This window comes from Pogonomyrmex barbatus, unplaced genomic scaffold, assembly GCF_055798465.1.
Source record: "Pogonomyrmex barbatus isolate J1 unplaced genomic scaffold, ASM5579846v1 scaffold1, whole genome shotgun sequence".
NCBI lineage: Eukaryota > Metazoa > Arthropoda > Insecta > Hymenoptera > Formicidae > Pogonomyrmex > Pogonomyrmex barbatus.
The window spans coordinates 19,341,118-19,362,278 of NW_028297098.1; the positions used below are offsets into that span (position 1 = coordinate 19,341,118).

Genomic DNA, 21,161 nt, shown 5'->3' on the forward strand with positions numbered 1-21,161 from the left:
ATTTCTTGAAAAGAGATAAAAATTACAAAAGTAAGAAAATTTAAAGTATCTATGACTTCATATGTAAAAATTTGGAAATTCCTCATTTTTGTAATTTTGTCAAGTACACATTCGACCTCCCTGGCTTCGCCATCATCCAAGAGAAATTTTTTGCGATCACGGTGTATGCATGCATACATAAAACGCACGTCCTCGGAGCACCTCGAATCGGAGTATTAACGAAATAGCGAAGTGAGTGCGCGCGCACACGAAAGACAGAGAGAGAGAGAGAGAGAGAGACGTATGTGTCTCGTGTGTGTGATCGAAGTGTATGCTATTCTGCGGTGCAGAAAAGGAGTAAGAGTAGTCGTGTTCCTCCGCACCGAGGGCCGACGGCCGGGCGATGCTTGCATATGTCTAGGTTCGGTGATATTCAGGTTTGGTGTGTCAAACAGGTGAAGAAGGCGGCTATTGCCGCCGTTACCATTTCCTCCCCCTCCTCAACAAGCTCCACCGTCGCTGCTACTACCACCGCCACCACCGCCGCCGCCACCGTCACCGCCATCGTCGCTGCCGCCGTCGTCGCCGATCTTACGGCGGTGTTGAATTACGAGAACGTAGCCAAGCGCTGCAAGCTGGCTGCCGTGAGCATAACGCATCCGGACGAGATCGACGTGATCAGGGGAAACGAAATCATCATGGCGGACATAGCGGCTGCCACCGCTGCCGTCGCTACCGCTGCTGCGAATGACACGCAGAGGCGGGCCAATTTTTCGGCATTGCCAGGCAATCCGAACGGCGTCAAAATCTCGAGCCTCGCGAACGCAAAACCCGGCTCCGCGAAAAAGCTCGTCATCAAGAATTTCAAAAGTAAGCAACAGGACGCAGCGCGTGAATTGATTCCGACCTAACCTCAAACGTCAGCTGCTGCATCCCACGAGAGTAGCAGATAACGGCATTGTTTCGATTTTAATTCTCGTTCTTTGTTTCCTTTTTTTTTTTTTTCGTTTTCTGATTGTTTTTCTTATACATTCCGAACGCAGTCTCTAATCGTTTGACGCAATTTATTTCGTGAATTTAGGTATGGGAAAAGTCCTCTGGCAAAACGACATAACCTAATTCATAAATCGAGATAATTCGACAAATCGGCCTTCCCGGCATATTTCACGTCATCAAGTATCGCAATTGTTGCATTTAATTACAACGTTTGATGGTATTTATATGGAAAACACACTGATGCGCAATAAATGTCTATTTATAGATGATACATTGTTACAATAATGCAACAATGTGGGAATTTATAAATGGAAACTTTGACTTGACATTTCGTCTTTCTCGCGTCTATGTATAACGCGACGTAATAATTACATGATCATTAAACAATATTAAAAAGCAATATTTTAAAAAGGATTAAATAAAGAATTTAAGGATTTTTTTATATACATAAAAATTTATATTGTATACAACTATTATATATTGTATAAAATTTCTCATTAGTTTTTATAAAATTTTTTAAGAAAAGCCTCTAGACAAAGCTTGAATGTATCAAACTTTATTTTGTTACTTTATTTATTTCTCTATGTAATAATACTTTTCTTATAGATAAACCTAAGCTACCAGAGAACTATCAAGAACAAACATGGGAAAAATTACAGGAGGCTGTGGTTGCAATACAAACCAGCAAAAGCATCCGATATTCTTTAGAGGAACTTTATCAGGCAGTTGAAAATATGTGTAATCATAAAATGGCATCAACACTTTATACAAATTTGACTATTCTGACAGAATCTCACGTAAAGGCTAATATTGAACAATTTCTGGCCGAATCTATGGATAGACATATATTTCTAAAAAAGATGAATGAATGTTGGCAATCACATTGCAGACAAATGATAATGATCAGGAGCATATTTCTCTATCTCGATAGAACATATGTTCTACAAAACCCGAGCATTTCATCGATATGGTAATGAATGTTGTTGAAGATAAATCTCATAATCAATTCTTATATATTTCATTCTTGTTTCAGGGATATGGGACTACATCTATTCAGACTTCATATTGTATTGAATAATTTAGTGCAAACACGTACAGTTGAAGGTCTTCTCATGCTCATAGAAAAGGAACGACAAGGTGACACTGTAGATCGAACACTCCTCAAATCGCTATTAAGAATGTTGTCGGATCTACAAATTTACCAAGAAGCTTTTGAAACAAAGTATGTTGATTTTAAAATTATTTCTCTTGACACAAAATATTGAGTTTTATTAATAACAAACTACTTTGCCAAATATGAATTTATTGTATATATCATTTGTTTTTCTATTATATTTTATTTGTTACTATCAATATTGTTACTATCAATATTATAATATGTATCAATATTATAACATGACTTTTAATGTACAATTTATTTTTTTTATTCAGGTTCCTACTGGCTACAGAAAGATTATATGCTGCTGAAGGTCTGCGATTGATGAATGAACACGATGTTCCTGAATATCTGGCTCATGTGGATAAACGTTTGCAAGAGGAAAACGAGCGACTGTTACATTATCTCGATACATCAACTAAGTAAGTTTTATTAATATCATATATGTAATTTTAACATATTAAACAAATATTAAACAAATATTAGAGGATGAATTAAATTTCATGTAACTAAATAATTCATGATATTCTTTTCAGATGGTCACTCATACACACTGTAGAAAAACAATTATTGTCTGAACATATTACTAGTATTTTACAGAAAGGCTTAAGTGGATTGTTGGATGAAAATAGGATTAGTGATTTATCATTACTTTACAACTTATACAGTCGGATAAAAAATGGCCTTGTGGAGCTTTGTTTGAATTTTAATTGTTATATCAAAGTATGTTTTTTTTTTTATTAACAGTCAATCTTTTATTTATATATATATATATATATATATATATATATATATAAATATATAAAATATATATAAGATTATAATAATGTTTTATATCTTTTCAGAAAAAAGGCAAAACGATAGTTATAGATCCCGAAAAGGATAAAACGATGGTACAGGAGTTGTTAGATTTCAAAGATAAAATGGATAATATAGTTAATACATGCTTTCATAAAAATGAAAAGTTTGCAAATAGTTTAAAAGAAGCTTTCGAGGCTTTTATTAATCAAAGAGCAAACAAACCAGCAGAATTAATAGGTAATATATACATATTATAAGTAATACATAAGTAACTATATTAATTTTAAGTATATTGAAATACAATGCAAATAATTTAAAAAATTTCAATTATATTAGAAAACTAGAGTAGTAATTGAAAATCCTAATTCTTGAATATAATACAAACAAAATTGAAAATAATATATTTCTGATTTCAGCTAAATTTGTCGATTGTAAGTTACGTGCGGGTAATAAAGAAGCAACAGAAGAAGAATTAGAGAGATTATTAGATAAAATTATGGTACTCTTTCGGTTTATTCATGGAAAGGATGTTTTTGAGGCGTTTTATAAAAAGGATTTGGCCAAACGTTTGTTAGTGGGAAAATCAGCTTCTGTAGATGCTGAAAAGTCAATGTTATCTAAATTAAAACAGGAATGCGGTGGTGGATTTACTAGTAAATTAGAAGGAATGTTTAAAGATATGGAACTTAGTAAAGATATCAATATTGCGTTTAAACAGGTAAGACAAATAATTATATATTATGAAATAATTTTATATATGTATATTAAATTTTGATTGTAACTTACAAATATATATATATATATATATATATATATATACTACATGTTACATATGAGATATAAATTAATGTACAAATATATTTTGCATTTATTGTTTATTGACTAAACTTACAAAATATATTATTTAAAATATTGGTTCTGTCTTTTAGTATGCAGGAAACTTACAGAGTGAATTATTGGCAAGTAATCTAGACTTAACTGTATCTATACTTACTATGGGATATTGGCCTACATATCCAGTCATGGAAGTTACTCTACCAATGGAGATGGTACAGTATCAAGATGTATTTAATAAGTTTTACTTGGGTAAACATAGCGGTAGGAAATTGCAATGGCAGCCGACCTTAGGACATTGTGTATTAAAAGCGTGGTTCAACCAGGTATTGAAAAACGTAATGTTGTTTATATATGATATATAATTATTGACTAATACACAAATATTTTGCATATAAAAAATAGGGTAATAAAGAGCTACAGGTATCTCTATTTCAAGCATTGGTTTTAATTCTATTCAATGATAGTGATAATCTTTCGCTGGAAGATATTAAGGCAGCTACAAACATCGAAGATGGTGAATTAAGAAGAACATTGCAATCTTTAGCGTGTGGAAAGGCTCGTGTTCTTCAAAAAAATCCACGCGGTCGGGATGTTGCTGATAATGATAGATTTGTATTTAATGCTGAATTTACAAATAAACTATTTAGGATTAAAATCAATCAAATCCAAATGAAAGAAACGGTACTTATATATATTTTAAACATTTTATATATATATATATATATATATATATATATATATATATATTCATAAAACTGATATTATTTAAGAAGAATTTAGTGTCTGTTTACACACATAATATGGAATTTTTCCATTTTTCATTTTTCAGAATGAAGAACAAAAAGCAACAGAAGAGAGAGTTTATCAAGATAGACAATACCAGATAGATGCTGCTATTGTCAGAATTATGAAAATGCGAAAAACTCTGACCCATAATCTTCTTATCAGTGAGCTGTACAATCAATTAAAATTTCCTGTAAAGGTATATATATATATATATATTTTTTTTTTAATAAGAATTAAGCATATTTAATGTGAAAATCTAATCTTATGATTATTCGAGTCTTTGAAATAATATGTGTGATCTTAGAAAAATAATAGTTACATTTAAAATAGTCATATAATATAATGTGAAATTCTAATACCATTTGTCATTTATGTCATTTCATAAAATATCTTCCTTTTTTAGCCTGCAGATTTAAAGAAACGGATCGAGTCTCTTATAGACAGAGACTACATGGAACGAGATAAGGATAATTCAAATCAATACAATTATGTTGCGTAACCTAAAGCAAATGCCAAAGTTACATTGACTCACAAAATCGACGCTGATTTTTCTAGCAAATTGAATCTATTGCCATTGGTGTTTGTCTATTGTGAATGTGAATGAATTATGATTCAAACGAAGGATTATATAACCAATCTGACTGTTGGGGATAAAGTTGTAGCGTTTGTGATCAGTTCGTACAAAAGGAAAGAAGCAAAGAAAAAAAACTCAGTTCAGTGAATTTCCCCGTTTCGGTTTTTTAGTGCATAAGAGACATTGAATGATTGCAATCCTCTTTTAATCAGTGTTGTGTTATTTCTGAATTTTGCAAAATAAGAGACACAGGACCTTGGATATAAAATAATCTTGATGACGTCCTAGAATATAACAATTTTTTATGCAATACAGTTTTTCACAACATACAATCAAGAGGATGTAATAAAGAATACAAAATATATACATATTGTGACATTACCATGAAAATAGAAAGTAAGAGTGCAATTGCAATATAAATTAATTAACTCAAAAAGAACAACACAGTACAGTATTTATAACAAAAATAAAAGAACATATTATGTCTATATATATATATATATATATATGATATCGTGGTTCTTATCTTTGATCTGAAATCTATAGATTATTTCTGCTATATCTCTTTACTTCATGTTTTTAAAAAGAATTTTGACATTTCCCATTGTTCTTTAGAACCATGATAATAGAACTTCAAACACATTGCATCTTTATATTAGGCAAAGTATGTGAATTTGTGATTTAATTAATAGTATAATCCAAGATGAAAACTTTTGTAAAAAGTGTCCAATTTATTTTAAATCGAAGCTCTAACTATATAACGGCGAAATGATGTAAAATAAATAAGATTTCAATAAGCAAGAAACTACATGATGTATATGAATCGCAATTGTTATTAAAAGAATATACATACATCATCATTACCAAAAAAGTATGCTAAGAAATGAGAGTAAATGATCATTCAATGGCTTGTTAAATTGTTTCATGTCCATGTATTTATAAAATAGATTAGTAAATAATACATTTTACGAATGCAGAAATGTTTACTGACAAGAATGTTCAGCTTATTTCAACAGACTGCTCACTGAGAGTTTTAACACAAATCTGTTAATCATCAAATACAAACGCAGTTATGTAAATGCATACCAAAAGACTATTGGTAGTTTTTTAATCGAGAGAAGATAGTACTGCCACAGCAAAATAGCATTTTGGTACATCACTTGCGCTCATTCTAGCAAGAGAAGATAATAGCTTCATATTGCCATGTATAGATTTAGGGATAACCTCAGGAAGTGAAGGTAGAGTATATGAACTTGATATCTTCTCGCATTATCTTATATACTGCGTTTCTCAATTATCTGTACGACACTATAAAACTTATTTTTTTGTAATAATAGATTTATCGAAATTGTATATAGAGAGTAAGGGTACTGTACTTATAATAAAATACAATCAAGAAAGAAGAAAAAGAAAAATTAACGCCGCTTAGTAATAACAGTAATATCGTAACTATATATTATTTGTTTATAATATAAAACTTTTATTTTGTACAGTGAAATGTAAAAGGGATTTACAGAATGTTCCATTTATACTTTTCATTAACAGATTTATTTGAGAATTCGTAATTGTATAATTGTCAACTTTTTTTCTAGTAAAAGAACATTTTTTCTAAATTTCCAAAATTCCAAAAATGAAAATTAAAAGAAACATTTTCGTTTTGTTACAATTGTTACTAAGTAATACTTTTACGAAAGTTATATATCTGCTACATATCTGTATAAGAAAACTTTATATCATAAACTTACTTTATCCTTTGCACATGCAGATTTTTCATATCAACTTCATTGATTAATGATTTTGCAAATGTGACGGCATTAGCTTCCTTGTTTAAGAAATCTGACACTAACTGCGATGGTGGTTTACCACCTCCATGTGCTAAACATTCTTTTCGATAACGATCACCCGATGATCGACAGAAAGGATTGTCGTGAAAATAGGTTTGCCAGATCCATGCAGCAATTGCACGAGATATTTGATAAGAATAATATTTTGCACCATATCCGACCAAGTGAAAAAATCTGAATTGCCATGCCTATAAACAAAATGAGATCAAACATAATATTTACTTATACATTCTATCACTAATTAAAAATTAAAACTTGAGTTATACATTATTTACTTTATTTTAATAGAGTTCATTATCTTTGATTGTTTAATGAAATTTGCACATATTGATTTATATATTTCATCAAAAAATCAAAAATATCTTTACATTTTTCTATAAGAATCTTAGCTATAATCAATTCTATATGAATTTTTATTATGATTATCTAATTTTTTGTAAATGTAAAATGTATTTCAGAATCAATGCACGCAATTAAATAAAAATGCATACCGTATTTTTTACATATGGAAGACCATAATATTCTGTCTGTACATCTTCTAAAATCTCGGTGGTAGATTTTGTTAATTTACCACTGTGATATACTTGATCCAACATGCTGTAAAATACTTGATTTTGTAGTTCAGAAGCATAAAAAATATTCTTTGAAGCGCTCAGTTTATACAATAAATTTTCCGGCATTGGTTCTTGAGTTTGGAAATGTTTTGCGAACTTCGATATGACCTATGAATAAATAAATAAAAATTAATACGTTCATTTTATATCTAAATACTAACAAGCTTGTAATTTTAATAATTACAGGTATTATTAATTGGTCATTATGTTATATTATTGAATATTTACCCTAGGATCACTCGCAAAATATTCCATTAACACACTTGGCACTTCTGCAAAATCTGTACTGCATCTAGTACCAGTAACATGTTGATATTTTGTTCGACCGAGCATAGAATGTAACGCATGTCCCATTTCATGAAACAAATTGTTCACAGATGACGGACTTAATAAACATGGATTTGACCAACGTGGATGCGGTAGTGACAACATAATTACAACTATGGGATTCTGAAATGATAACAATGTTATAAGATCTTTATAATTATATGTATAATTGTATGAATATGAATACGTGAATATGTTTGTGCAGATATATTAATAACAGAGGCATAAAAAAACATGAATATGCAATTAATAAAAAAATATATTCAGTTATTAATAAATTAACACTTTATACCTGATAAGAATTATCTGAAAGCTGCTTTCCACCTTGAATCGTGTAATGACAGTCTTGATTAGGCTTTCCTGCTCTTTCATAGAAATCGCAGTAAATATAACCCAAGATTCCTTCCTCTTCATCTATTACAGCTAATTTATGTATGTTATTCGCCCATACTTCTCCGGATAATATTGGGACGGATTCGAGCTTAACTCTGTATAATGATTGCGTGAGGAAATTTAGACCTTCCATACAAGCACCAAGAGAAAGGTATGGAGCAAATTCATCAGTAGAAGTATTCAGCCAAGCTTTTTTCGCCTTTGCTATGAAGTATGGTGTATCCCATGGCATCAATTCCTTTAATTAATAATTCAGGAAACAATTTTACTATTATATAAAATATAATAAAAAAATAAAAATTAATTCTTTGATCGCTAGTTTTATATATTTGATATAATTCGAAAAATCAAACTATGAATATAAAGGATAACTATAAATATAAAGGCTACGGATAGACCCAAACTTGTTTTACACGCGACTCAGCATCTTTCATTTTTTGCATTTCTTGAAAATCTTGTGCTGCTTTAGGTTGCAAGTTATCATTTAATATATTGAGAAATTCCTTTACTACAACTGGCGTCTGCACTGTACTGCCTTTCACAGCTCTATAATAATACGTTTTCAAATTACTTATTTTATTCAAATGATTGTACTTTGATGAAACTACCTATGTGCATATGATTCAAATCCACAAAATTCCGCCAGCAAATGTCTGGAATGCAACAGTTCGTGCAATAGGTATTCTTGCTCTTTATCCGGGTATAAAAACAATTTGTATGCCGCTTCGCGAACAGCAGTATTAGAAGAGTCTGTATAAAATCCTTGGACTAATATCTGACCATTCTCTGTTACAAAACTGTGAAATGTATCTGATATCAAAGAGATACCTTTCTAAAGCTTATACCTTTGAAAAATTTTTTAAAATAGAGTTTAGTTAAATGATGGAACAATCAATTGAATTACTGCACTTACTGCTGCCTGATGACACTGGGTAATACATCAGCGTTAACTGTCCTTGGAGTAACAGCGCCAGCCATAAATTTTTGACCTATCTGAAGATCAAATAGAAAAGCAGTTACAAATTTGATTAGAAATTTGTAATCAAATAATATTTACTTGCAGGATATAATCGTTTAGCTCAACTACTCTTCTTCTTTGTCTCTCTGGCAAGTGTATACCACATTGCTCAAAATCAAATAGAAATAATTTAGCTACATGATCATCTATATCAGATGTCAGTTGAGTATCACCATTGCTTGTTATTTGTTTTAGTGAATCATACAACTCACGATGTGTGTTTAGTCTATAAAATGTATAATTTGTAAATGGAATTATACTATAAATTAATCTTATTAACGAGCAATAATACTTGATCCAAATAATACAGAAAAGCCTAATAATTAAGTGTATAATAAAATTTCAAAAAAATGAACTTACTTTTCAACTGCACCACTTATAGTTATACAAGCATCTTCAGCAGCTTGAACATATCGTTGATCAGGATGAGCAATTCTAACAAATTCTGCCATATCAGCTACTTTACATAATGTATTAGATAATTCATCAAATATTTCTACCATTTTTCTCTTTCTGTTCTTACTTGTTGCTTCTTCGATGAGAATATCAACTTGCGCCAGTGCATGATTTTTTAATATATCAAAACCATTTTCAGTTTTAAGTTCCGGAATACCAAATAATCCCTCGAAAGAGTTTTTAACGATAAAATACAAATATATGCAAGATGTAATTCAGTAATGAAATTCAGTAATGAAATTGAACAAATTTATTTATATGTTGCATGTACTATATTTTTATCCAAATATCAATTAGAAAATTACATAATTTATTTATATATAATTTATTTATTTTATACATAAATCATAAACACAAACGATCTTATATCTTGAATTTTGATAAAAATACATTTAGTAACATTTTACATAAAAAAAACTTATTTTTTTAATTACAACAAAACGATCAAAGATAAACTTACTGTTTCTTTCTTCGATATGTTCACCAGACTTTCATCATTAACGATAGAATTAAACGCCGTGGCGAGAGATGACCATGTATTTAATCTTTTTGTATCTCGTATGTTTCGAATAATTTGTCTTTCAAATATTCGCAACATTCTTCGGAAAAATTATATCGCAAAAAATTATTTAGAATGCCCAAGAAACGAGAATTCTCAGTAATTATACAAATCCTCCGTGACAATTAATAAAAAAAGCAAATGATTTTATATAATGTTTAAATATATCTGCAATATTCCTCGCAGAATCACTAGAGGATAAATTATAATAGAATTCTTCTTAATAAAGGATTTCTCTTTCTCAACTCTTTTAAAATAATTTTAACCTGTAAATCACATGTCAATCAATATATAAAGTTTGTTCTAATTCTCTGCACTTTTGCAGCAGAAAATAAGTTTGTTCGTAGTCAAAATAGTGCCGATGCAATTGGATCTAAGGGCCTATCCAGACAAACGCATAAGGAAAATTATCCAATCGCATTTTACATGTGTCTTTGTGATAAAAATGCGATTGGGTAATTTTTCTTATGCATATGGTTATGCTGCTATGTAAGTTTGTCTGAATAAGCTCTAAATATTAAGGCCCGGTTGCATCAATATTATTTGGGCTTTAAACAAAACTTAATACATAATATACGTGACATATATTATATATTAAATACCACTTAAAATTCAAAATAACGTTGGTGCAATCGAACCTAAATCTTTTGATAGGAGTCACTAGAAAATTCACTGATGTGAGTAGATCTGTCCAAAGCGGCCATGTGATATTAATGAAATAATAGAATGGCCGTGGTGATGTGTGTGTGATATGTGTGGGTGGTGTAGGGGATATGGGTGGTGTGTGTGTGTGTGTGTGTGTGTGTGTGTGTGTGTGTGTGTGTGTGTGTGTGTGTGTGTGTGTGTGTGTGTGTGTGTGTGTGTATGTATGTATAAAGCGATTACGGAATGTATGGAGTGTATATAGCATTACTAGTCTGAAATGTATTTGAGGTTAATTCGTTATGAATTGCTATGAACGATATGTTCAATCAAATGCGAAATTATATTTAACATAGTATTTAATATAATAATTAATATTAAGAAATGTTGAAAATGAGTAACCAGTTGAAAAGATATCTCTTTTGGTTTGCTCATGAACATGTCGATTTCCGATTGGCTGTAAGTTTTCTTTCATTAAATATAATATGTAATGTATAATATATAATGATTTTTAGTCTAAAGAGTACTAAAGTGCTATTATATTCTAAATATATTATATTTTTTAAATGTATATTTCGAAAATTTAAAACTTGATAATCTTGAAAGAATATTTATACTTATACTTAATGATAAGCTGTAAGATTTTAATTAGTTTTACATAGAAAAAAATATAATATTATCGTTAATTATTTGTTGCATTATATCTTTTGCTTTTTTTATATTAGTTGAATGCAAAAATTAAGTTTAAAGACGAATTTATTTTTGATATTAAATAATTTGTGATGTATAATAATTTTGTTTCTAACTTTTATAATTTCATAAATGTATAATTTATAAAATCCAATATTTCATGCTTATTACACTTTCCAGGAAATGGAATCTATATTTGACATTTTTAACATTAATCCATGCATGATGACAAGACCAAAGGAACATGTAAGGAAATCTGAATATATTATAAATATAATATAAATATGATATATATATATATATATATATATATATATATATAAAATAAAAAAATATGTAAATCTGTGCAAAATATATAAATGTATGCATAATATGTATATATGTATGGTTTAATCTTAATTTTTCTTTTTCTAATTTTAAACTAATTTTTAAAATGATATTTTTCTATGTAAATAGATAGAAATATATAGTTTAAAATACAGCTTGATATAATATTTATGCTATTATAGTAGCATTTATGTACATATAACTTGGCAGATTTCTTTGCAAGAATTTTTTTATTGTGATATATAGTATTTATATAATATTTTGTAAACATATTTTTTAATAATTTATGTGTGTGCAGATGCTGTTATAATAGAATAAATATCAAGTTGTATTTTATAATATACAATATAGAGAATTTATATAGAGAAATATCTAATTTAACAATAATCAGAGAGAAAGAAAAATTAATGTTAGGATATATTGAAAGAAATAATGTAAACAAAACTAAGATTTGTTAAATTCTGTTTCAGCCTTACTGGATTGTGGATTTACCTGACGAAAATATAGTACATCAAATTGCCAGTAGAGCAGTTTCATTACGATTTTGTTTAGAACTTTGGGCACAAGGTAAACAAAACGAGGACTTACATGATTCTTTGAAAACTTACTTGATCAAAAATACTGAAACTATCGCTAAAGACAAGAAAAAATCGTTTAAGATCATAGTGGAAACTTTCTGTAAACACTTCTCACAACGTGAGAAAATAAATAAAATCGAAGTAAGTAGATATTTTTCTATTAAGTAAAATTATATTGATATTAATAACATTAATTTTAAAATTGCAGTAAAACATGCTAAAAAAATATACTAATTGCTTAATAATACACTTAGATTAATTTATTTATTTTAACAACTTATTAATGTTAATTAACTTATTAACTTAATTAAGATATATATTCGGAAAAGTCTTTTAGTTATCTACCTCTTGAAGGACCAGTTAAATTGAAAAATCCAGATATTAATTTATGCTATATAGAATATTATGGACTTAATCCCAACGACATTCCTGAAGACCCCTATGAATATTTTTTTGGAAAATGGGTAAGTAATACACTTAAATATTAATCATCATTTGTAGGCTGTAATATTATTTTATTATAGATTGCTGATGGTCAGCGAGACTTAATTCAAAAGTTGGCATTAAAAACTAGAAAATTTATAGGAAACACTTCAATGGATCCTCAACTGTCGCTGATAATGGCAAATCAGGCGCAAGTTCAAAACGGAGATCTAATTTTCGATCCATTTGTGGGAACAGGCTCTTTGTTAATTGCCGCGTCTCATTTCGGAGGCTATACATTTGGAACGGATATTGATTTCTTAATGCTCCATGGCCGTACGAGACCTACACGGATATCGCAAAAAGTATCATTAAAAATTATTACTTCAATTATATATAAAATTATATTAGATTAATATACAAAGTAGCACGCGTAAGTTTCCAAAAAATAAACGAATAATTATCGTGTTGTGTACCTCAGACAAGAGAAAAAGACGAAAGTATCGCAACGAATATGCGTCAATATGGAATGAGTTCTTATTATCTTGATGTTGTGGTGGCTGATTTTTCATATCCATTATGGCGGGCAGATTTACGAATAGATGCTATTGTAACGGATCGTGAGTATAAACACTACACAAGATCTGCAAATGTAAATTATGAAATTTTTTAAATTTACGAGTGAATAGAACAAATTATATTTTATAAAATAAATTTAATGTCAGAGAAACATCTCTCTTATGCAGCACCTTATGGTATAAGGGAAGCTACTGAACGGATAGGTACTATGAAAATCAATCCAGTAATAGAGGAGCATCAAGCGACTTCTCATATTCCTTCAAAAATTGTTTATGGCCTGAATCAAATATATAATGATTTGTTATGTTTCTCTGCGAAACATTTGAAGTTTTATGGAAGACTAGTCTGTTGGTATCCATTATTTAGGTATATATATATATATATATATATATATATTTTTTTTTTATTTAAAATATCTATTGATTATTAAGGATATATTACAACTCTAAAAAAACTTCAGCAATAAATTATTCAATGATCAATTAATAGTAAATATACTTAAAAAATACAGAGATCAGTACGCGGAAGATCAATTACCGGCCCATCCTTGTTTAGACTTAATAGCTAACTCCGAACAAATATTGAGTAATTACACTAGCAGGAGATTATTAACTTACAAAAAAGTTAAAGAACCAGAGGTACGTATATGTGTAAACTATAATAAAATTGTACACTCTGCGCAATATTTCAGATAAAATATAAACTATATACATATTATAGAATACTACTTGTAACTATCTGAATTAAACGTTATTACAGGATTTTTTATACAATATAGAAACTATATTTCTTTTTTAAATTTTCTTCTTATTTTCTATTATCTAGTCTGTAAAATGCAAAATAATAGGACAGATTAATATTAAAATATATCAGTTTTTTTAATATTTTTTTAAATATTTGATAACAGGCAACCGATGAAAGTATTATTATGAATCTAACTGATTTCCGTGAAAAGTATTTTGCATTACGTGAGGAAACGAGAAAGGAGAAACGAATGAGAAAAGCTGCAGAAAGAGCGAAAAGACGAGAGGAGTGGGAACATAGTAACAAGGAAATTACTGAAAGATGACTGTAGAATAACTTTATACAGTATTGTATAAAAAAAGCAGATATTCTTTTTCATTTTTATATACTTTCATTACGAGGATGAAAAGATATATAATTTATATTATTATTCAAAATTATTTGTTAAAGTGACTATTTGGTATTTCTTAGTTATTATGTACAGAATATTGTTAAGGTTGATAAAATCAAAGTTAACTGCAATGATTTAAAAATAAATGATATATTTTGCACACATCATATAATTTATCAACGCTGTTTTTTATTGCGTTATGTAACGTAACCGATATTTAATTAATAACAAAACAACAAAGATATTGAACAAGTCACAATATTGAGTGACCACAATCGCACAAAATCAATGATTATTACATTGAATAACATGTACAATAAGATACGGAAATATAAATGTACATTGAAAAGGTAATTACACTTGGTGCATTTATAAAATGTGACAACGGTACTGATATAGATTAATTAACTAATATATTAACATATAATTGTACATTAGCAAAATTATATGGAGTAAGATAAAATTATCTAAAAATTGATGTATGTTATAATGAAGAATAGAACAAGAAATACTGTTTGAATATATCAACTCTGGTCAGATATTATTATTCTTTTTTTCTACACAGACTTAAAAAACATTTCTAAAATTTCTTTGTGTTCGATAAATTCTTTGGAAATCGTTATTGCAATATCTTCAAACATATATCACTTACAAATGTCACAAAATTAAATATAATAGTATATAATAGTACCTAAGCTTCAAGTTGCAATTGTCCTAGTAAACGTTCTATATTTTTAACATCTTGATTTGAAACTTTATTTTCATATTGTTTCTCGATTTGTTTACTAGCCCATTCACTCAGCTTCAGTGCTTCTTTCTTTTTAGATGCAGGACATTTAGGTGATGTTGCAATATTGTTTGTGGTCTGAAATTAAATAGATATTTGCACAAATATACTTTTCAAAATGTAACATTATGATAACGAAACTTACTAATAATAAGCCGTATAGAGCTCTAATATTATTTGGATTTAATTTTGCAGCTTGACAGAAATATGCTTTTGCTAGCTCCATATTATCAAATCCGCCCTAATATAATAAAATCTCATTAATTTCATATCAGTATTATTTAAGATATATATTAATTCAGTAAACTAATATCACATTTTTTTATTGATTTAAAAATAAGATTATAAATGACTATAAATAAAAGTACGTCATAAAATTCTCTCTAAATATATATTACCTGGGAATATTTTATTTCCGCATATCTTTGGTAAATTAAATGACTGTGTGGATTATGTAATATAAGTTCTTCCATGCAATATGCTGCTTTGGAATACTCCTGTTCTTGTAAATACAAGTCGCACAGCTCATGCCATGCTTCTTGATCGCTCATAAATCTAAATGATTCCATAATATATTATTTTAATATTATATATTATTTTATAATTTCATAAAATAATTTATTTTATAAAATTTTTGAAACCTAACTGTTCAAATATATATATATATATATATATATAATATATATAAATATTCATACCAACCTTTTCAAATACTCTGTAAGCTCTTTGATTGCTTCTGGAATACGTCCTCGAGCTTTCAAAATAGCAACACGACGTTTTCTTGGCGCGGCATTAGTTTCGTCTCTTTTTATGATTGAATCCAAAACTTCCATTGCTTCATCATACCTAGAAAATATATCAATGAAGCATCAGAACAAGTATTATTATTTATTAACAAATAAGAAATATAACATATTATAAAGTTACATTTCTAATGCTTCCAAATGCATGGCATGGTATTTATGAACACGTAAACTACCAGGAAATGCACGCATTAAAATTTTGATGCAATATTCAGCTAATGGTAATCGATAACAGTCCAATGCAGCTACACATACTTGTTCCAAAACCAGATACTCTGAATACAAAAAAAAATTAAGTAGTACATATTTATGATTTTTAACCAAGAGGATTTACTATGTTACAATAATTCTATTTATTGATTATAATTTTAAAAATAAGAAAGTATATATTAATTAATTCTACTTTCATTGCCTAGACGGTCAATCTTTCCCATTAATGTATTTTCCCAAAAGTCCACTACATCTTTACTTCGTCGTTCAGAATCTTCTCTCCAAGTTCTCAATAAGTCGCGTACATCTATATAAAAAAAAATCACAACAAGTTATTTATCATAAACACATAAAAATTTGAATATAATGCCATCAATTCTAAAAAATTTATAAAATAATTATCCTTATTATATTAGCAAATTATAAATTTAATATTTATATATTTGTATATTTGTTGTATATTTAAGGTAAAATAAACTGAAACCAAATAAAATATATACAATTAAAAGTTCATCAAAGTATGAAATACAAATATGCAAACAATCTTTCGGCAATAATTTATTAAATATTTGATAACTTTCTCGATGTTGAAACTAAATACTCTGACAAAATTTTTATTTAAAAAAATCTGTTTCTTCAATATTACATTGCTTTTTAAAATATATACATATGTATGTCTAACCTTAATATTAATATTTGAAAATTATTTCGGAATAGGATATGCTAATGTATTATATTAATCATCAGATATCAGAAGTCTCACCTGTCCAAGACAATTTGTCATAACATCCTGCCATTATTATCGTTTTACAAAACGAAGAAAATCTATAAGCGAATAAAGAACACAGTAAAATTGAATTGTCACGCACTGCCTTGTGGAGGTTAGGCGATGTGGCATGCAGCGCTCACGAGATACAGTGTAAACATCAGGTAAAACACGCTTGCCAAAAAGCAAAATCCTTCTTGTTTTCGCGTAATAAAAAAAAAAATAGCATGAAAATCGCAACGTAATACCGCCAGAAAGACTTCCCCTGTTATAACGCATCAATTTCCTTTCCTCACACGGGAGCATACAGGATAACGATAATTACGATAAATAATGAATAGCAGGGGGAGAAGTGTGAAAAGCTGACAGCTATTCATTTTGTCCAGTGTCAATTGAACATTTTGAAACGAGATGAAAATTACGAAAGTGAGGAAATTTACTAACTCCCGACATATGAAGTTGGAGATTTACTCTAATGTTACTCTAATGAATTTCCTTATTTTTGTAATTTTCATCTTGTTACAAAATATACAAATAGTCTTTTAAAAAAATCTTTTAAAAAAAGAATCAATCACATTCAGTGCATGGAGAATAAGCTTGTTATTCTGCTAGTTCATGACTCTTGCACACTAAACAATGGGTGATAATTGATGATAACGAGATCCAATGGAATCTCTGTTTTTCATTTAAGGGCTTTCCCAAACTAAACCTGGTTAATTGGTTGAATTATTCAAACGAAATTGGTCAATTCTCTTTCCATCCGAGATCTCGGACTGATTTCTAACATCGTGGACACAGACATAAGGCATAAGGAAATCAGATCAGAAGCTGTAAAGAATATCAGAGATATTTCTGATTGGTTGAAATCTGTTGCCTGTTCCCTATTACCTGTTCCTGTTGCCTATACCTTTTCATTGTGTCCCAGGCTTAAATGTTTTTAAGGCCTTGTATTCATGCTAGAAACGGTCTGGATCTCGAATGGAAAGAAAATTGATCAATCGCATTGGTTAATTATTCAAACGCAATTCCCTTTCCATTTCGAACCGATTTCTAGCATCGTGGACACAAGGCATAATTCCTGTTACCTGTACCTTTTCATTGTTCTCTTGATCTAAAATGATTATCTATTCCTTATTTACAGATATGTATCTGTACTCAATTATATTTTGTTTTATAGAAACGATGTTTCGTCATGAAACTTTGCTAAGATAATTTCTTTTACAATTACAAAGGTATCTGCGAAGCCAATTTTGCAATTTAGCTCTTAAATAATTAAAATAAATGTAACTATCTATTTTTTATTTACAGTGCAGATATATATTTGAGTACACCCATATATCATCTCGTAGAAGCAATATTCTGCTATGAGCTTTTTTCTACGTATTTTTATAAAATTATGACTCTTGCTACACAGCGGAATTTTGCAATTTGGCTCTTAAAAAAATTTACAATAGATGAAAATATTTGCATCTTATCGTCCTATAGTGCAAATCTATTTACGCATAAAATGAATTATTTATTTTCACACATTTTCTTACAAAAATCACTCTGTAACTTTCATCAGGCAAATTCTGATTATTCTGATTATAAATATCATAATTATATAGCTTTTCTCGCAGTATTTTGGCCATAATATGGACGAAAAGGAATTCATCTCTGAGATCTGATAGAGGTCTCCATAGTCTCTCCTGCTGACCCTTAAGCGATTTGAAAATGTGCGCATGTGTGAGAAAGTGATACTGATGGTGAGAGACATGTAGGTATTTGATGTTATTGGAAATTACTGAATAGTCTTTCATTGGAGGCTGGAGCCATTGTAAAAAGGAAGACGATACTTTTGAAGAACATTGTTTAAACGAGGCAATCGAAAATTCCGAAATACAATACTTTTTTTTAAAACAGGTGCGTATTTCATATGTGATATCTACTAATAACAACTGACATGCTCTTCGTGAAATCATCACGATTTAAGAGAATTCTAGAAATATAATTGTATCATTATATTTGCGTTCCAACTTGCACACGTGTTTGTACACTTTTTCTCATCATGTAAGAAAGGTTACATTTTATATAAAACATTTTTTGTCAAATCTTTTTCTGAATGATAATAATAATATTATGTAATGAAATTTAAACTCTTTGTACAATAATTATTAATTAAGAAAGAAAATAGATTTACGAGTACATCTATGTAATTATAATTTCAGATTTCAAATTTATACTTGGAAAACATGGATGATTCAATCATAGATATTTCATCTACTGCGATTGATGTCATTGATGTTATTGATTTAACTAAAGAATCACCGAGAACAAACAGACCATCAAGATCACAGAGAAGAATTAATAATGAATCTACAACTTATAATATAAATGAAAATCAACACTTTAGAAGGCCTTTGTCTCCTATAATTTTAGGAAATACAAATAATGAAATGTTTGTATATACTTTATTTTATAATGAGAAATTTTAGTACGTACAAGCAGACTTTATTTTGTAATTAAAAATATTTTTTAGGAAGAAACCAAAAAAGAAGAAATCTCGTGCTACATTGGATGAAGTTTTAACTGTTGATGATACTAATGATGAAAATAAAACATATTATACAGTCGAATCAGATAATGGGAAGCCAGTACCTCTAATGTGTCCAATATGTTTTGAATCATTATCTTCAAATCTAAAACCCATTACCACACGCTGTGGACATCTATTTTGTACAGAATGTTTAGAGACATTTATTCAAACGACTAAAAAATGCCCGACTTGTAAAGGACCTATAACATTAAAATCTTGTACTCGTTTATATCTTTAATTATTAACAGGTGACGGAAACTATCCTACTTTTTTGTAATAATTTACTTAATGATTTTGTATATATTTAAATTGAAAATTACTGTTAACATATTTCAATTATTTTTTTTCATATGTTCTTATAACATTTTTGGCATTTAAAAAAAAACATTTAATGTACATGTTCTTTTATTTTTCTTCTTTTGTTTAGGCATAATAAATATATAGTATTTAAAAAGTTTTGAATTAAAAACTTTGTTCATGATTATTAAATTGATTATTAATATATAATCGATTATTGATTATTAAATTTTGAATTCTGAAACTTTAATTTTTAAGATGATTAACAATTGATGTATTAAAAATTAATTTATTATTATATAAACTAATTTATTTTTTTAACGGTTTTCTCTCTGATAGATCTGATATAACAGTTTAAATAAAATGTTTGAAATATAAATATAGAAGTCACAATAAAGTTTGTATATTGACATCTAAAAATACTTGTCTATATATCTACATATCTACATATTATAGAGAAATACATAAATAGATAGATTGATACAAATAATTGTATTTATCTATTTGTATTTACTTCATAATTACTTGACAAATTAAAATCTAACAGATATCACCATACAAACAATATTTCTTTTATGCTTTTTATTTAATATTTATTTAGTCGTTTATCTTTACTTATCCTTATTTATTTATTACTATTACTTTATTACTATTTTTTATTTAATTAATTTTTGCAACCCTTGACAATTTGATATTTCTCTTTACATCTATTTACTTTCGGTCTTATTTTCTTTTCTTATCTTACATCACTAGCTTTATTTCTCTTTTTTTCTCTTTTTCGTAACTTTCGCAATACATTTTTTTAACTCTATATATATATATATATATCCCATAGAGATTAATAAATAATCTTTAAATATATTTTTTTAGATATTAATATTTACACAAGTGTTTATAAAATATGTTTTAAAAATGAATAAAAATATTGCGAGGTATATTAAAACAATTAGATTTAATATTATATTTTTAATTATTTTAAATTAGATAATTTAATCTTTCTCTGTATCTT

General features: G+C 28.4%; 5 protein-coding genes across 9 annotated transcripts; 3 read left to right on the forward strand and 2 right to left on the reverse strand.

The window, feature by feature from the left end:
• The first annotated feature begins 242 nt into the window (after window positions 1-242).
• On the forward strand, window positions 243-6,544 carry Cul4 (cullin 4). Its single transcript, XM_089074913.1, has 11 exons — window positions 243-849; window positions 1,582-1,945; window positions 2,009-2,197; window positions 2,407-2,553; window positions 2,668-2,854; window positions 2,977-3,169; window positions 3,349-3,650; window positions 3,862-4,092; window positions 4,172-4,450; window positions 4,599-4,751; window positions 4,959-6,544. Exons 1-11 carry the CDS (start codon window positions 393-395, stop codon window positions 5,052-5,054), a joined length of 2,598 nt encoding a protein of 865 aa, XP_088931039.1. The 5' UTR covers window positions 243-392; the 3' UTR covers window positions 5,055-6,544.
• On the reverse strand, window positions 6,039-10,641 carry LOC105425223 (mitochondrial intermediate peptidase). 2 transcript variants are annotated; one of them, XM_011635895.3, is made up of 11 exons: window positions 10,242-10,641; window positions 9,686-9,948; window positions 9,365-9,551; window positions 9,221-9,300; window positions 8,916-9,104; window positions 8,712-8,853; window positions 8,207-8,545; window positions 7,816-8,037; window positions 7,465-7,695; window positions 6,875-7,161; window positions 6,039-6,437 (listed from the first exon to the last, which is right to left on the reverse strand). In XM_011635895.3, exons 1-11 carry the CDS (start codon window positions 10,377-10,379, stop codon window positions 6,404-6,406), a joined length of 2,112 nt encoding a protein of 703 aa, XP_011634197.3. In that variant the 5' UTR covers window positions 10,380-10,641; the 3' UTR covers window positions 6,039-6,403. The 2 variants fall into 2 exon arrangements, with proteins under 2 accessions (XP_011634197.3, XP_088931046.1); XM_089074920.1 differs by lacking the exon at window positions 6,039-6,437 and having other exon boundaries at window positions 6,655-7,161; window positions 10,242-10,640.
• A 221-nt stretch (window positions 10,642-10,862) lies between these two features.
• On the forward strand, window positions 10,863-14,886 carry LOC105425266 (tRNA (guanine(10)-N(2))-methyltransferase TRMT11). 3 transcript variants are annotated; one of them, XM_089074977.1, is made up of 9 exons: window positions 10,863-11,017; window positions 11,853-11,918; window positions 12,470-12,718; window positions 12,907-13,041; window positions 13,102-13,365; window positions 13,482-13,620; window positions 13,726-13,945; window positions 14,091-14,217; window positions 14,487-14,886. In XM_089074977.1, the coding sequence occupies exons 2-9, from the start codon at window positions 11,856-11,858 to the stop codon at window positions 14,646-14,648; spliced, it is 1,359 nt and encodes a 452-aa protein (XP_088931103.1). In that variant the 5' UTR covers window positions 10,863-11,017; window positions 11,853-11,855; the 3' UTR covers window positions 14,649-14,886. The 3 variants fall into 3 exon arrangements, with proteins under 3 accessions (XP_088931103.1, XP_088931090.1, XP_088931097.1); XM_089074964.1 differs by lacking the exon at window positions 10,863-11,017 and adding an exon at window positions 11,102-11,441; XM_089074971.1 differs by lacking the exon at window positions 10,863-11,017 and adding an exon at window positions 11,118-11,441 and having other exon boundaries at window positions 13,747-13,945.
• On the reverse strand, window positions 13,072-17,413 carry LOC105425221 (ER membrane protein complex subunit 2-B). 2 transcript variants are annotated; one of them, XR_016138824.1, is made up of 9 exons: window positions 17,278-17,413; window positions 16,708-16,821; window positions 16,429-16,579; window positions 16,204-16,347; window positions 15,900-16,056; window positions 15,647-15,742; window positions 15,406-15,579; window positions 13,477-13,644; window positions 13,072-13,345 (listed from the first exon to the last, which is right to left on the reverse strand). XR_016138824.1 is itself a non-coding variant. In XM_011635891.3 (7 exons), exons 1-7 carry the CDS (start codon window positions 17,309-17,311, stop codon window positions 15,406-15,408), a joined length of 870 nt encoding a protein of 289 aa, XP_011634193.2. In that variant the 5' UTR covers window positions 17,312-17,333; the 3' UTR covers window positions 14,849-15,405. The 2 variants fall into 2 exon arrangements, 1 of the variants encoding a protein (XP_011634193.2); XM_011635891.3 differs by lacking the exons at window positions 13,072-13,345; window positions 13,477-13,644 and having other exon boundaries at window positions 14,849-15,579; window positions 17,278-17,333.
• Window positions 17,311-20,572, forward strand: LOC105425222 (E3 ubiquitin-protein ligase RNF4-like). The gene is made up of 4 exons (XM_011635893.3): window positions 17,311-17,444; window positions 18,888-19,182; window positions 19,488-19,717; window positions 19,799-20,572. Exons 3-4 carry the CDS (start codon window positions 19,512-19,514, stop codon window positions 20,091-20,093), a joined length of 501 nt encoding a protein of 166 aa, XP_011634195.1. The 5' UTR covers window positions 17,311-17,444; window positions 18,888-19,182; window positions 19,488-19,511; the 3' UTR covers window positions 20,094-20,572.
• Window positions 20,573-21,161: the final 589 nt, after the last annotated feature.

What these genes read in the sequence shown, in the direction of transcription:
- Cul4 (XM_089074913.1), top strand. Translation starts at nt 393, where the DNA reads ATGTCTAGGTTCGGTGATATTCAGGTTTGGTGTGTCAAACAGGTGAAG. An exon ending in ATTTTAATTGTTATATCAAA is followed by an intron (nt 2,855 to 2,976) that starts GTATGTTTTTTT and finishes ATATCTTTTCAG; the next exon opens with AAAAAAGGCAAAACGATAGT. An exon ending in TCAATATTGCGTTTAAACAG is followed by an intron (nt 3,651 to 3,861) that starts GTAAGACAAATA and finishes TCTGTCTTTTAG; the next exon opens with TATGCAGGAAACTTACAGAG.
- LOC105425266 (XM_089074964.1), top strand. Translation starts at nt 11,367, where the DNA reads ATGTTGAAAATGAGTAACCAGTTGAAAAGATATCTCTTTTGGTTTGCT. An exon ending in ATGTCGATTTCCGATTGGCT is followed by an intron (nt 11,442 to 11,852) that starts GTAAGTTTTCTT and finishes TACACTTTCCAG; the next exon opens with GAAATGGAATCTATATTTGA. An exon ending in AGAAAATAAATAAAATCGAA is followed by an intron (nt 12,719 to 12,906) that starts GTAAGTAGATAT and finishes TATTCGGAAAAG; the next exon opens with TCTTTTAGTTATCTACCTCT.
- LOC105425222 (XM_011635893.3), top strand. Translation starts at nt 19,512, where the DNA reads ATGGATGATTCAATCATAGATATTTCATCTACTGCGATTGATGTCATT. An exon ending in GGAAATACAAATAATGAAAT is followed by an intron (nt 19,718 to 19,798) that starts GTTTGTATATAC and finishes AATATTTTTTAG; the next exon opens with GAAGAAACCAAAAAAGAAGA.
- LOC105425223 (XM_011635895.3), bottom strand. Translation starts at nt 10,379, where the DNA reads ATGTTGCGAATATTTGAAAGACAAATTATTCGAAACATACGAGATACA. An exon ending in TAAACGATTATATCCTGCAA is followed by an intron (nt 9,301 to 9,364) that starts GTAAATATTATT and finishes TTTGATCTTCAG; the next exon opens with ATAGGTCAAAAATTTATGGC. An exon ending in TTTCAGATAATTCTTATCAG is followed by an intron (nt 8,038 to 8,206) that starts GTATAAAGTGTT and finishes TTATCATTTCAG; the next exon opens with AATCCCATAGTTGTAATTAT.
- LOC105425221 (XM_011635891.3), bottom strand. Translation starts at nt 17,311, where the DNA reads ATGGCAGGATGTTATGACAAATTGTCTTGGACAG. An exon ending in TGACAAATTGTCTTGGACAG is followed by an intron (nt 16,822 to 17,277) that starts GTGAGACTTCTG and finishes TTTTTTATATAG; the next exon opens with ATGTACGCGACTTATTGAGA. An exon ending in CATTTGGAAGCATTAGAAAT is followed by an intron (nt 16,348 to 16,428) that starts GTAACTTTATAA and finishes TATATTTTCTAG; the next exon opens with GTATGATGAAGCAATGGAAG.